The sequence below is a fragment of the Nerophis ophidion genome, linkage group LG10 (assembly GCF_033978795.1).
Source record: "Nerophis ophidion isolate RoL-2023_Sa linkage group LG10, RoL_Noph_v1.0, whole genome shotgun sequence".
Taxonomy (NCBI): domain Eukaryota; kingdom Metazoa; phylum Chordata; class Actinopteri; order Syngnathiformes; family Syngnathidae; genus Nerophis; species Nerophis ophidion.
This window is the reverse complement of record NC_084620.1, coordinates 72,219,330-72,237,657: the sequence shown is the minus strand read 5'-3', so window position 1 is coordinate 72,237,657 and position 18,328 is coordinate 72,219,330. Positions and strand designations below refer to the sequence as shown.

Here is an 18,328-nt window from a genome sequence, read left to right as displayed (position 1 = left end):
ATCATGTATATATTACATGTTATTATGAATGTTACTACATGACATATATACTTACATCATGTATATATTACATGTTATTATGAATGTTACTAGATACTACATATATACTTACATCATGTATATATTACATGTTATTATGAATGTTACTACATGACATATATACTTACATCATTTATATATTACATGTTATTATGAATGTTACTAGATACTACATATATACTTACATCATGTATATATTACATGTTATTATGAATGTTACTACATGACATATATACTTACATCATGTATATATTACATGTTATTATGAATGTTACTAGATACTACATATATACTTACATCATGTATATATTACATGTTATTATGAATGTTACTAGATACTACATATATACTTACATCATGTATATATTACATGTTATTATGAATGTTACTACATGACATATATACTTACATCATTTATATATTACATGTTATTATGAATGTTACTAGATACTACATATATACTTACATCATGTATATATTACATGTTATTATGAATGTTACTACATGACATATATACTTACATCATGTATATATTACATGTTATTATGAATGTTACTAGATACTACATATATACTTACATCATGTATATATTACATGTTATTATGAATGTTACTAGATACTACATATATACTTACATCATGTATATATTACATGTTATTATGAATGTTACTACATGACATATATACTTACATCATGTATATATTACATGTTATTATGAATGTTACTACATGACATATATACTTACATCATGTATATATTACATGTTATTATGAATGTTACTACATGACATATATACTTACATCATGTATATATTACATGTTATTATGAATGTTACTAGATACTACATATATACTTACATCATGTATATATTACATGTTATTATGAATGTTACTACATGACATATATACTTACATCATGTATATATTACATGTTATTATGAATGTTACTAGATACTACATATATACTTACATCATGTATATATTACATTTTATTATGAATGTTACTACATGACATATATACTTACATCATGTATATATTACATGTTATTATGAATGTTACTACATGACATATATACTTACATCATGTATATATTACATGTTATTATGAATGTTACCAGATACTACATATATACTTACATCATGTATATATTACATGTTATTATGAATGTTACTACATGACATATATACGTATGCACACTTATGCATACTTAGGGTGTCTGTAAATAACTTGTGGATGTTTTTAGAGTGCTACATAGGAGGTGGGAATATTTGGGTATCTCATTATTTGATTAAAAATGGATTATTGATGCATCTTTAATTGGTGCATCAATAGTGACACAGGTCCGACACACTTGAGCAAACAAACCATGCGATCAGAGAAAACAGAAGTTCTTCCTAAACATGTGAACGCATCAGAATGTGCTAGAAGCCAAATGGTGTCGCATGTGACACTTGACCAACCCGAGCTAGATCCTGAGAGTCCATTGTCCTCCATCAGTTCCACAGTGTGATAACACGAATGCTAGTTGACACAATGCAGATCAATAATATTTGGCCCAACAACGACTGGTAATGATTTTGTCCTCTGGGGGTGTGCTACATGTGATGTGGGTCACAACAAACTTCTTACCAATTATGGAGGCAAATGGGGGTCAGACAGCAGAATGCATGGACATCATGACATCAGAACACTGCAGCATCATGGATGCAAAACATGCATGACATCATGACATCAGAACACTGCACCATCATGGATACAAACATGCATGACACCATGACATCAGAACACAGCACCATCATGGATGCAAAACATGCATGACATCAGAACACTGCACCATCATGGATGCAAAATATGCATGACATCAGAACACTGCACCATCATGGATGCAAAACATGCATGACATCAGAACACTGCACCATCATGGATGCAAAATATGCATGACATCAGAACACTGCACCATCATGGATGCAAAACATGCATGACACCATGACATCAGAACACTGCACCATCATGGATGCAAAATATGCATGACATCAGAACACTGCACCATCATGGATGCAAAACATGCATGACATCAGAACACTGCACCATCATGGATGCAAACATGCATGACACCATGACATCAGAACTCTGCACCATAATGGATGCAAGACATCAGAACACTGCAGCATCATGGATGCAAACATGCATGACACCATGACATCAGAACACTGCAGCATCATGGATGCAAACATGCATGACACCATGACATCAGAACACTGCTACATCATGGATGCAAACATGCATGACATCATGACATCAGAACACTGCAGCATCATGGATGCAAACATGCATGACACCATGACATCAGAACACTGCAGCATCATGGATGCAAACATGCATGACACCATGACATCAGAACACTGCAGCATCATGGATGCAAGACATGCATGACACCATGACATCAGAACACTGCACCATCATGGATGCAAACATGCATGACACCATGACATCGGAACACTGCAGCATCATGGATGCAAACATGCATGACACCATGACATCAGAACACTGCTACATCATGGATGCAAACATGCATGACATCATGGCAGATGCATGTTAGCTGCACCATCATGGATGCAAACATGCATGACACCATGGCAGATGCATGTTAGCTGCACCATCATGGATGCAAACATGCATGACACCATGACATCAGAACACTGCACCATCATGGGTGCAAAAAATGCATGACATCAGAACACTGCGACATCATGGATGCAAACATGCATGACACAATGACATCAGAACACTGCACCATCATGGATGCAAACATGCATGACACCATGACATCAGAACACTGCACCATCATGGATGCAAAAAATGCATGACATCAGAACACTGCACCATCATGGATGCAAACATGCATGACACCATGACAGCAGAACACTGCAGCATCATGGATGCAAACATGCATGACACCATGACATCAGAAAACTGCTGCATCATGGATGCAAACATGCATGACATCATGGCAGATGCATGTTAGCTGCACCATCATGGATGCAAACATGCATGACACCATGACATCAGAACACTGCGACATCATGGATGCAAACATGCATGACACCATGACATCAGAACACTGCACCATCATGGATGCAAACATGCATGACACCATGACATCAGAACACTGCACCATCATGGATGCAAAAAATGCACGACATCAGAACACTGCGACATCATGGATGCAAACATGCATGACACCATGACATCAGAACATTGCAGCATCATGGATGCAAACATGCATGACATCATGCATCAGAACACTGCAGCATCATGGATGCAAACATGCATGACACCATGACATCAGAACACTGCAGCATCATGGATGCAAACATGCATGACATCATGATAGATGCAAGGTAAGCTGCATCATCATGGATGCAAACATGCACGACATCATGACAGATGCATGTTAGCTGCACCATCAAGGATGCAAACACGCATGACATCATGAGAGATGCATGCCAGCTGCAGAATTGTGGATGCAAACATGCATGGCATCATGACAGATGCATGTTAGCTGCAGAATCGTGGATGCAAACATGCATGACATCATGAGAGATGCATGTTAGCTGCAGAATCGTGGATGCAAACATGCATGACATCATGAGAGATGCATGTTAGCTGCAGAATGGTGGATGCAAAGATGTGAGCAGCACATTTTGTAAATGTTGCGATAAAAAGCTCTGATATCACATTTCATTGGTTGCAACACAAACCTTCCTATGCAGTGAAATCCTCTGAATGAAGAGCTAAACACTCACACTATAGAAACAAACTGAATGAAGTAATAAACATTCACACTATAGAAAATAAACTGAATGAAGTAATAAACACTCACACTATAGAAACAACCTGAATGAAGTAATAAACACTCACACTATAGAAACAACCTGAATGAAGAAGTAAACATTCACACTATAGAAACAACCTGAATGAAGTAATAAACACTCACACTATAGAAACAAACTGAATGAAGAAGTAAACATTCACACTATAGAAACAACTTGAATGAAGTAATAAACACTCACACTATAGAAACAACCTGAATGAAGTAATAAACACTCACACTATAGAAACAACCTGAATGAAGTAATAAACACTCACACTATAGAAACAACTTGAATGAAGTAATAAACACTCACACTATAAAAAACAACCTGAAAGAAGAAATAAACACTCACACTATAGAAACAAACTGAATGAAGAGCTAAACACTCACACTATAGAGACAAACTGAATGAAGTAATAAACATTCACACTATAGAAACAACCTGAATGAAGTAATAAACACTCACACTATAGAAAATAAACTGAATGAAGTAATACACACTCACACTATAGAAACAACCTGAATGAAGTAATAAACACTCACACTATAGAAACAACCTGAATGAAGTAATAAACACTCACACTATAGAAAATAAACTGAATGAAGTAATAAACACTCACACTATAGAACCAACCTGAATGAAGTAATAAACACTAACACTATAAAAACAACCTGAATGAAGTAATAAACACTCACACTATAGAAACAACCTGAATGAAGTAATAAACACTCACACTATAGAAAATAAACTGAATGAAGTAATAAACACTCACACTATAGAAACAACCTGAATGAAGTAATAAACACTCACACTATAGAAACAACCTGAAAGAAGAAATAAACACTCACAATATAGAAACAAACTGAATGAAGAGCTAAACACTGACACTATAGAAATAAACTGAATGACGTAATAAACATTCACACTATTGAAACAACCTGAATGAAGTAATAAACACTCACACTATAGAAAATAAACTGAATGAAGTAATACGCACTCACACTATAGAAACAACCTAAATGAAGTAATAAACACTCACACTATAGAAACAACCTGAATGAAGTAATAAACACTCACACTATAGAAAATAAACTGAATGAAGTAATAAACACTCACACTATAGAACCAACCTGAATGAAGTAATAAACACTAACACTATAAAAACAACCTGAATGAAGTAATAAACACTCACACTATAGAAACAACCTGAATGAAGTAATAAACACTCACACTATAGAAACAAACTGAATGAAGAAGTAAACACTCACACTATAGAAACAAACTAAATGAAGTAATAAACACTCACACTATAGAAACAACCTGAATGAGGTAATAAACACTCACACTATAGAAACAAACTAAATGAAGTAATAAACACTCACACTATGGAAACAACCTGAATGAAGTAATAAACACTCACACTATAGAAACAACCTGAATGAAGTAATAAACACTCACACTATAAAAACAACCTGAATGAAGTAATAAACACTCACACTATCTATAGAAAATAAACTGAATGAAGTAATAAAAACTCACACAATAGAAACAACCTGAATGAAGTAATAAACACTCACACTGTAGAAAATAAACCGAATGAAGTAATAAACACTCACACTATAGAAAACAACCTGAATGAAGTTATAAACACTCACACTATAAATACAACCTGAATGAAGTAATAAACACTCACACTATAGAAAAAAAACTGAATGAAGAAGTAAACACTCACACTATAGAAACAAACTAAATGAAGAGCTAAACACACACACTATAGAAACTACCTGAATGAAGTAATAAACACTCAACTATAGAAACAAACTGAATGAAGTAATAAACACTCACACTATAGAAACAACCTGAATGAAGTAATAAACACTCACACTATAGAAACAACCTGAATGAGGTAATAAACACTCACACTATAGAAACAACCTGAATGAAGTAATAAACACTCACACTATAGAAACAAACTGAATGAAGAAGTAAACATTCACACTATAGAAACAAACTAAATGAAGAGCTAAACACTCACACTATAGAAACAAACTGAATGAAGTAATAAACACTCACACTAAAGAAACAACCTGAATGAAGTAATAAACACTCACACTACAGAAACAAACTGAATGAAGTAATAAACACTCACACTATAGAAAAAAAACTGAATGAAGAAGTAAACACTCACACTATAGAAACTACCTGAATGAAGTAATAAACACTCAACTATAGAAACAACCTGAATGAAGTAATAAACACTCACACTATAGAAACAACCCGAATGAAGTAATGAAAACTCACACTACAGAAACAAACTGAATGAAGTAATAAACACTCACACTATAGAAAAAAAACTGAATGAAGAAGTAAACACTCACACTATAGAAACAAACTAAACGAAGAGCTAAACACTCACACTATAGAAACAAACTGAATGAAGTAATAAACACTCACACTAAAGAAACAACCTGAATGAAGTAATAAACACTCACACTACAGAAACAAACTGAATGAAGTAATAAACACTCACACTATAGAAAAAAAACTGAATGAAGAAGTAAACACTCACACTATAGAAACAAACTAAATGAAGAGCTAAACACTCACACTATAGAAACAAACTGAATGAAGTAATAAACACTCACACTACAGAAACAACCTGAATGAAGTAATAAACACTCACACTATAGAAACAACCTGAATGAAGTAATAAACACTCACACTATAGAAACAACCTGAATGAAGTAATAAACACTCACACTATAGAAACAACCTGAATGAAGTAATAAACACTCACACTATAGAAACAACCTGAATGAAGTAATAAACACTCACACTATAGAAAAAAAACTGAATGAAGAAGTAAACACTCACACTATAGAAACAAACTAAATGAAGAGCTAAACACTCACACTATAGAAACAAACTGAATGAAGTAATAAACACTCACACTACAGAAACAACCTGAATGAAGTAATACACATTCACACTATAGAAAAAAAACTGAATGAAGAAGTAAACACTCACACTATAGAAACAAACTAAATGAAGAGCTAAACACTCACACTGTAGAAACAAACTGAATGAAGTAATAAACACTCACACTACAGAAACAACCTGAATGAAGTAATAAACACTCACACTATAGAAACAACCTGAATGAAGTAATAAACACTCACACTATAGAAAAAAAACTGAATGAAGAAGTAAACACTCACACTATAGAAACAAACTAAATGAAGAGCTAAACAATCACACTATAGAAACAAACTGAATGAAGTAATAAACACTCACACTACAGAAACAACCTGAATGAAGTAATAAACACTCACACTATAGAAACAACCTGAATGAAGTAATAAACACTCACACTATAGAAACAACCTGAATGAAGTAATAAACATTCACACTATAGAAACAAACTAAATGAAGAGCTAAACACTCACACTATAGAAACAACCTGAATGAAGTAATAAACACTCACACTATAGAAACAACCTGAATGAAGTAATAAACACTCACACTACAGAAACAAACTGAATGAAGTAATAAACACTCACACTATAGAAAAAAAACTGAATGAAGAAGTAAACACTCACACTATAGAAACAAACTAAATGAAGAGCTAAACACTCACACTATAGAAACAAACTGAATGAAGTAATAAACACTCACACTACAGAAACAACCTGAATGAAGTAATAAACACTCACACTATAGAAACAACCTGAATGAAGTAATAAACACTCACACTACAGAAACAAACTGAATGAAGTAATAAACACTCACACTATAGAAAAAAAACTGAATGAAGAAGTAAACACTCACACTATAGAAACAAACTAAATGAAGAGCTAAACACTCACACTATAGAAACAAACTGAATGAAGTAATAAACACTCACACTACAGAAACAACCTGAATGAAGTAATAAACACTCACACTACAGAAACAAACTGAATGAAGTAATAAACACTCACACTATAGAAAAAAAACTGAATGAAGAAGTAAACACTCACACTATAGAAACAAACTAAATGAAGAGCTAAACACTCACACTATAGAAACAAACTGAATGAAGTAATAAACACTCACACTATAGAAACAAACTGAATGAAGTAATAAACACTCACACTATAGAAACAACCTGAATGAAGTAATAAACACTCACACTACAGAAACAAACTGAATGAAGTAATAAACACTCACACTATAGAAAAAAAACTGAATGAAGAAGTAAACACTCACACTATAGAAACAAACTAAATGAAGAGCTAAACACTCACACTATAGAAACAAACTGAATGAAGTAATAAACACTCACACTACAGAAACAACCTGAATGAAGTAATAAACACTCACACTACAGAAACAAACTGAATGAAGTAATAAACACTCACACTATAGAAAAAAAACTGAATGAAGAAGTAAACACTCACACTATAGAAACAAACTAAATGAAGAGCTAAACACTCACACTATAGAAACAAACTGAATGAAGTAATAAACACTCACACTATAGAAACAACCTGAATGAAGTAATAAACACTCACACTATAGAAACAACCTGAATGAAGTAATAAACACTCACACTACAGAAACAAACTGAATGAAGTAATAAACACTCACACTATAGAAAAAAAACTGAATGAAGAAGTAAACACTCACACTATAGAAACAAACTAAATGAAGAGCTAAACACTCACACTATAGAAACAAACTGAATGAAGTAATAAACACTCACACTACAGAAACAACCTGAATGAAGTAATAAACACTCACACTACAGAAACAACCTGAATGAAGTAATAAACACTCACACTATAGAAACAACCTGAATGAAGTAATAAACACTCACACTATAGAAACAACCTGAATGAAGTAATAAACACTCACACTATAGAAACAACCTGAATGAAGTAATAAACACTCACACTATAGAAACAACCTGAATGAAGTAATAAACACTCACACTATAGAAAAAAAACTGAATGAAGAAGTAAACACTCACACTATAGAAACAAACTAAATGAAGAGCTAAACACTCACACTGTAGAAACAAACTGAATGAAGTAATAAACACTCACACTACAGAAACAACCTGAATGAAGTAATAAACACTCACACTATAGAAACAACCTGAATGAAGTAATAAACACTCACACTATAGAAAAAAAACTGAATGAAGAAGTAAACACTCACACTATAGAAACAAACTAAATGAAGAGCTAAACACTCACACTATAGAAACAAACTGAATGAAGTAATAAACACTCACACTACAGAAACAACCTGAATGAAGTAATAAACACTCACACTATAGAAACAACCTGAATGAAGTAATAAACACTCACACTATAGAAACAACCTGAATGAAGTAATAAACATTCACACTATAGAAACAAACTAAATGAAGAGCTAAACACTCACACTATAGAAACAACCTGAATGAAGTAATAAACACTCACACTATAGAAACAACCTGAATGAAGTAATAAACACTCACACTACAGAAACAACCTGAATGAAGTAATAAACACTCACACCACAGAAACAAACTGAATGAAGTAATAAACACTCACACTATAGAAAAAAAACTGAATGAAGAAGTAAACACTCACACTATAGAAACAAACTAAATGAAGAGCTAAACACTCACACTATAGAAACAAACTGAATGAAGTAATAAACACTCACACTATAGAAACAACCTGAATGAAGTAATAAACACTCACACTATAGAAACAACCTGAATGAAGTAATAAACACTCACACTACAGAAACAAACTGAATGAAGTAATAAACACTCACACTATAGAAAAAAAACTGAATGAAGAAGTAAACACTCACACTATAGAAACAAACTAAATGAAGAGCTAAACACTCACACTATAGAAACAAACTGAATGAAGTAATAAACACTCACACTACAGAAACAACCTGAATGAAGTAATAAACACTCACACTACAGAAACAACCTGAATGAAGTAATAAACACTCACACTATAGAAACAACCTGAATGAAGTAATAAACACTCACACTATAGAAACAACCTGAATGAAGTAATAAACACTCACACTATAGAAACAACCTGAATGAAGTAATAAACACTCACACTATAGAAACAACCTGAATGAAGTAATAAACACTCACACTATAGAAAAAAAACTGAATGAAGAAGTAAACACTCACACTATAGAAACAAACTAAATGAAGAGCTAAACACTCACACTGTAGAAACAAACTGAATGAAGTAATAAACACTCACACTACAGAAACAACCTGAATGAAGTAATAAACACTCACACTATAGAAACAACCTGAATGAAGTAATAAACACTCACACTATAGAAAAAAAAACTGAATGAAGAAGTAAACACTCACACTATAGAAACAAACTAAATGAAGAGCTAAACACTCACACTATAGAAACAAACTGAATGAAGTAATAAACACTCACACTACAGAAACAACCTGAATGAAGTAATAAACACTCACACTATAGAAACAACCTGAATGAAGTAATAAACACTCACACTATAGAAACAACCTGAATGAAGTAATAAACATTCACACTATAGAAACAAACTAAATGAAGAGCTAAACACTCACACTATAGAAACAACCTGAATGAAGTAATAAACACTCACACTATAGAAACAACCTGAATGAAGTAATAAACACTCACACTACAGAAACAACCTGAATGAAGTAATAAACACTCACACCACAGAAACAAACTGAATGAAGTAATAAACACTCACACTATAGAAAAAAAACTGAATGAAGAAGTAAACACTCACACTATAGAAACAAACTAAATGAAGAGCTAAACACTCACACTATAGAAACAAACTGAATGAAGTAATAAACACTCACACTATAGAAACAACCTGAATGAAGTAATAAACACTCACACTATAGAAACAACCTGAATGAAGTAATAAACACTCACACTACAGAAACAAACTGAATGAAGTAATAAACACTCACACTATAGAAAAAAAACTGAATGAAGAAGTAAACACTCACACTATAGAAAACAAACTAAATGAAGAGCTAAACACTCACACTATAGAAACAAACTGAATGAAGTAATAAACACTCACACTACAGAAACAACCTGAATGAAGTAATAAACACTCACACTACAGAAACAACCTGAATGAAGTAATAAACACTCACACTATAGAAACAACCTGAATGAAGTAATAAACACTCACACTATAGAAACAACCTGAATGAAGTAATAAACACTCACCACTATAGAAACAACCTGAATGAAGTAATAAACACTCACACTATAGAAACAACCTGAATGAAGTAATAAACACTCACACTATAGAAAAAAAAACTGAATGAAGAAGTAAACACTCACACTATAGAAACAAACTAAATGAAGAGCTAAACACTCACACTGTAGAAACAAACTGAATGAAGTAATAAACACTCACACTACAGAAACAACCTGAATGAAGTAATAAACACTCACACTATAGAAACAACCTGAATGAAGTAATAAACACTCACACTATAGAAAAAAAACTGAATGAAGAAGTAAACACTCACACTATAGAAACAAACTAAATGAAGAGCTAAACACTCACACTATAGAAACAAACTGAATGAAGTAATAAACACTCACACTACAGAAACAACCTGAATGAAGTAATAAACACTCACACTATAGAAACAACCTGAATGAAGTAATAAACACTCACACTACAGAAACAACCTGAATGAAGTAATAAACATTCACACTATAGAAACAAACTAAATGAAGAGCTAAACACTCACACTATAGAAACAACCTGAATGAAGTAATAAACACTCACACTATAGAAACAACCTGAATGAAGTAATAAACACTCACACTATAGAAACAACCTGAGTGAAGTAATAAACACTCACACTACAGAAACAAACTGAATGAAGTAATAAACACTCACACTATAGAAAAAAAACTGAATGAAGAAGTAAACACTCACACTATAGAAACAAACTAAATGAAGAGCTAAACACTCACACTATAGAAACAAACTGAATGAAGTAATAAACACTCACACTACAGAAACAACCTGAATGAAGTAATAAACACTCACACTATAGAAACAAACTGAATGAAGTAATAAACACTCACACTATAGAAACAACCTGAATGAAGTAATAAACACTCACACTACAGAAACAAACTGAATGAAGTAATAAACACTCACACTATAGAAAAAAAACTGAATGAAGAAGTAAACACTCACACTATAGAAACAAACTAAATGAAGAGCTAAACACTCACACTATAGAAACAAACTAAATGAAGAGCTAAACACTCACACTATAGAAACAACCTGAATGAAGTAATAAACACTCACACTACAGAAACAAACTGAATGAAGAAGTAAACACTCACACTATAGAAACAAACTAAATGAAGAGCTAAACACTCACACTATAGAAACAAACTGAATGAAGTAATAAACACTCACACTATAGAAAAAAAACTGAATGAAGAAGTAAACACTCACACTATAGAAACAAACTAAATGAAGAGCTAAACACTCACACTATAGAAACAAACTGAATGAAGTAATAAACACTCACACTATAGAAACAACCTGAATGAAGTAATAAACACTCACACTATAGAAACAACCTGAATGAAGTAATAAACACTCACACTATAGAAACAAACTGAATGAAGTAAACATTCACACTATAGAAACAAACTAAATGAAGAGCTAAACACTCACACTACAGAAACAAACTGAATGAAGTAATAAACACTCACACTATAGAAAAAAAACTGAATGAAGAAGTAAACACTCACACTATAGAAACAAACTAAATGAAGAGCTAAACACTCACACTATAGAAACAAACTGAATGAAGTAATAAACACTCACACTACAGAAACAACCTGAATGAAGTAATAAACACTCACACTATAGAAACAAACTGAATGAAGTAATAAACACTCACACTATAGAAACAACCTGAATGAAGTAATAAACACTCACACTACAGAAACAAACTGAATGAAGTAATAAACACTCACACTATAGAAAAAAAACTGAATGAAGAAGTAAACACTCACACTATAGAAACAAACTAAATGAAGAGCTAAACACTCACACTATAGAAACAAACTAAATGAAGAGCTAAACACTCACACTATAGAAACAACCTGAATGAAGTAATAAACACTCACACTACAGAAACAAACTGAATGAAGTAATAAACACTCACACTATGAGAAAAAAACTGAATGAAGAAGTAAACACTCACACTATAGAAACAAACTAAATGAAGAGCTAAACACTCACACTATAGAAACAAACTGAATGAAGTAATAAACACTCACACTATAGAAAAAAAACTGAATGAAGAAGTAAACACTCACACTATAGAAACAAACTAAATGAAGAGCTAAACACTCACACTATAGAAACAAACTGAATGAAGTAATAAACACTCACACTATAGAAACAACCTGAATGAAGTAATAAACACTCACACTATAGAAACAACCTGAATGAAGTAATAAACACTCACACTATAGAAACAAACTGAATGAAGTAAACATTCACACTATAGAAACAAACTAAATGAAGAGCTAAACACTCACGCTATAGAAACAACCAGAATGAAGTAATAAATAGAAACAAAGTGTTATGTTTGCTCAACACTTTTTTGTCCAAAAGTCACAACTGGAAGCTCCAACGTCTTTCAGCTTCTCTTGCCATTCGACTAAATATTGACCAGCTCGCCTTTGGGCCCGAAGTGAGCGTCAAGGGGAGGACTTTCTGACCCACGTGCTTTAAAGTCCGCACAAAGACGACTTTTGAGAGAAATTACCTGCAAATGTTGAATTCCGTGGTTTCAAGCGGAAGTTCCGGAAGCAGAGCCCGGATGTCCTCCGCCCACTCCGGCAGACCCAGAAGCGCACACACCGCCGCTCTGGCTCGGTTCTGGTGGCGAGCGTCCTTGTAGAGAAAGGGAATAATGTCCTCGGAATGTGGGACGACGGAGCAGAAATAGCACAAGGCTGTTGGTGGCGGATTAAAGCGTCTGGAGGAGGAGGAAAGCGCCACCATGGACGTGACGCAGGGAGGTCAAGCGCGAGGGGGACAGTGAAGCTACTTCCTGTTAGACTGACAAATAAAGGCCTAGCCATCTCCGGTCACGGGTTACAAAATAAAGGGAGTTTTTCCTAATAAAATGTCGAAAACAATCACAGGAACAAAAAAGAAACACACATAAAAATACAAGACTATTTTTGGTTTGTCTAAGATATTTGTCCTGTGGCTTTTAGCTCCACATCAACATTCAATTTGCCTTATTTCATCAACTAAATTTAAATTATTTCTGTAAGCTCGTGAAGCTAATCTATTAGTGTCATTTTTACAAAACATCTTTTCGACAATACATTTATGTAACTGATTTTTTTTCAAATGATGCTGACGATTTTATTACATTTTTATCTGTTGTACTATTTCTATGACTATTATTGTGTATGCACCTTAGGGGATCTTCTCCAATGTTGTTGTTCACTGTAATAATGACAATAAATTCTGTTCTATTCTACATGTTTATTTCATTTACCCGATAGATGTTAATGTGTGTCTTTATTGCAAAGGGTTTTTTTTACACTGAATTTATGGAACATCATTTTTTGCGTTTAAAATTTGTGAGTTTATTTTTTTATATTAAATTATGCTGACTATTTCATTACATTTCAATTGTATTTAATTTCGTATTTTTATTTAATTTACTAGAAGTGGGGCTTGACTTTTGAAGGCACGCATGTATTTGTGCACTGAATTTGTCCACACTGTATTTGAACAAATTTAATTTTCCAACATACAAATTTCTCCCACAAAATCAATTCAGTTTTGATGACCATTTCATTACATTCTTATAGTATTTAATTTCATGATTTAATTTATTTACTGGACGTGGGTCCTGAGTTTCAAAGCAAGGAAAAATTTCTGCACTTATTTTTTTTACATTGATTTTAAAAATCTCATTAAATAAACATTTATGAGCAAAATTTGTGTGTTAAAAAAAATTGTGCAGAAATGTTCGTTGCTTGAAAACTCAAAACTCACTTCCGGTAAATTAAATTAAATAATGAAATTGAATACTATTAACATTCAATAAAATTGTCAGTATAATATGATGTATTAAAAAAAAGTAAAACAAAAATGACAACGCTAAATTACCTTCCAATGTAAAGTCATTTTAACGGAACTCTTTAATAACTTAAATTAGAATGAGCTAATCTTAGGTGACATGGCGCCCTCAAGTGGACACAATGAAGCAATGCGTGTGACAGACAAACACTTTCAACTCAATTTTGAATCAAAAGACATAATAATCATCAATTGCAGGTAACAAAACAGCATAAATGTTGGAGTTGCGTGGCCCGAACATAGTACATCCAGTGAAAGGGTCCAAGTGGGCCACAGCGCCCTTTGACCCACATGACTTGGACCACGTGACGTCGACCACGTGACTTGGACCACCCGCACACGCCGCAGACTTGCAGCGGCACAAGGACGAGGTGCAGGCGGACTGGACCATGGCGCGGGCTGCGGAGAGGATCCGATTGACCATGGGTCACCTTGCTCGGTCCCCGGCTGTGGTTGTATCCTTTCTTCCGGGGAGCGCATCCATCGTGGCCGGGGCGGGGTGATGTATGAAGCCGAGAAAGGTGCTTTGTGATGCGGGCAGCGCAGGCTGCAAGGCCGCGGCGGACCTGCTGGCCTCTCGGAAGACTGCATTTTACACAAAGTGTTGGACATGTCGCTCGTGACCAGTGAGTCATCCAAACTAGAAATGTTGACATGTTTGAAAAACGGCAAAGAAGTCTTTATGTACAAAGTACACAAGCAGTGAAGTAGTCAGCTTGTGTAAATAGTAAATAAAAAGAGAATACAACAAATCCTTTTCAACTTATATTCAATTGAATAGACTGCAAAGACAAGATATTTCATCTCCACACTGACAAACTTTCTCCTTTTTTGCAAATAATCATGAAGTTAGAATGTAATGGCAGCAACACATGTTAAAAAAGGAATTTTTACCAGTGTGTTACATGGCCTTTCCTTTGAACAACACTCAGTAACTGAGGTGACACATTTTTGAAGTGGAATTATTTCCCATTCTTGCTTGATGTACAGCTTAAGTTGTTCAACAGTCTCCTGCCTCATATTTTAGCCTGCACACATTTTAAATAGGAGACAGGTCTGGACTACAGACAGGCCAGTCTAGTACCCGCACTCTTTTGGCATTGTCTTGCTGAAATAAGCAGGGGCGTCCACGATAACAACATATGTTGCTCCAAAAGCTGTATGTACCTTTCGGCATTATTGGTACCTTCACATATGTGTAAGTTAGCCATGCCTTGGCCACTAATACACCCCCATACCATCACACATGCTGACTACCACACTTTCACCCTACAACAATCACTAATACACCCCCATACCATCACACATGCTGACTACCACACTTTCACCCTACAACAATCACTAATACACCCCCATACCATCACACATACTGACTACCACACTTTCACCCTACAACAATCACTAATACACCCCCATACCATCACACATGCTGACTACCACACTTTCACCCTACAACAATCACTAATACACCCCCATACCATCACACATGCTGACTACCACACTTTCACCCTACAACAATCACTAATACACCCCCATACCATCACACATGCTGACTACCACACTTTCACCCTACAACAATCACTAATACACCCCCATACCATCACACATACTGACTACCACACTTTCACCCTACAACAATCACTAATACACCCCCATACCATCACACATGCTGACTACCACACTTTCACCCTACAACAATCACTAATACACCCCCATACCATCACACATGCTGACTACCACACTTTCACCCTACAACAATCACTAATACACCCCCATACCATCACACATGCTGACTACCACACTTTCACCCTACAACAATCACTAATACACCCCCATACCATCACACATACTGACTACCACACTTTCACCCTACAACAATCACTAATACACCCCCATACCATCACACATGCTGACTACCACACTTTCACCCTACAACAATCACTAATACACCCCCATACCATCACACATGCTGCCTACCACACTTTCACCCTACAACAATCACTAATACACCCCCATACCATCACACATGCTGACTACCACACTTTCACCCTACAACAATCACTAATACACCCCCATACCATCACACATACTGACTACCACACTTTCACCCTACAACAATCACTAATACACCCCCATACCATCACACATGCTGACTACCACACTTTCACCCTACAACAATCACTAATACACCCCCATACCATCACACATGCTGACTACAACACTTTCACCCTACAACAATCACTAATACACCCCCATACCATCACACATGCTGACTACCACACTTTCACCCTACAACAATCACTAATACACCCCCATACCATCACACATACTGACTACCACACTTTCACCCTACAACAATCACTAATACACCCCCATACCATCACACATGCTGACTACCACACTTTCACCCTACAACAATCACTAATACACCCCCATACCATCACACATGCTGCCTACCACACTTTCACCCTACAACAATCACTAATACACCCCCATACCATCACACATGCTGACTACCACACTTTCACCCTACAACAATCACTAATACACCCCCATACCATCACACATGCTGCCTAGAACACTTTCACCCTACAACAATCACTAATACACCCCCATACCATCACACATGCTGACTACCACACTTTCACCCTACAACAATCACTAATACACCCCCATACCATCACACATGCTGACTACAACACTTTCACCCTACAACAATCACTAATACACCCCCATACCATCACACATGCTGACTACCACACTTTCACCCTACAACAATCACTAATACACCCCCATACCATCACACATGCTGCCTAGAACACTTTCACCCTACAACAATCACTAATACACCCCCATACCATCACACATGCTGACTACCACACTTTCACCCTACAACAATCACTAATACACCCCCATACCATCACACATGCTGACTACCACACTTTCACCCTACAACAATCACTAATACACCCCCATACCATCACACATGCTGACTACCACACTTTCACCCTACAACAATCACTAATACACCCCCATACCATCACACATGCTGCCTACCACACTTTCACCCTACAACAATCACTAATACACCCCCATACCATCACACATGCTGCCTAGAACACTTTCACCCTACAACAATCACTAATACACCCCCATACCATCACACATGCTGACTACCACACTTTCACCCTACAACAATCACTAATACACCCCCATACCATCAC

At 34.9% G+C, this 18,328-nt stretch overlaps 2 protein-coding genes across 3 annotated transcripts in view; one reads left to right on the top strand and one right to left on the bottom strand.

The window, feature by feature from the left end:
- LOC133561250 (cyclin-dependent kinase 17-like) overlaps positions 1-14,047 on the bottom strand; it is a 135,796-nt gene extending 121,749 nt beyond the window's left edge. Inside the window, exon 1 of the mRNA XM_061914600.1 lies at positions 13,768-14,047. The gene's annotated coding sequence lies outside the window, so the exon portion shown is untranslated. The remainder of the gene's footprint in view (positions 1-13,767) is intronic.
- A 1,355-nt stretch (positions 14,048-15,402) lies between these two features.
- Positions 15,403-18,328, top strand: part of phyh (phytanoyl-CoA 2-hydroxylase) — a 39,556-nt gene continuing 36,630 nt past the window's right edge. For both annotated transcript variants that reach the window (XM_061914617.1, XM_061914616.1), the window contains exon 1: positions 15,403-15,559. In XM_061914617.1, coding sequence (XP_061770601.1) covers positions 15,494-15,559 — 66 coding nt within the window. In that variant the 5' untranslated portion in view covers positions 15,403-15,493. The remainder of the gene's footprint in view (positions 15,560-18,328) is intronic.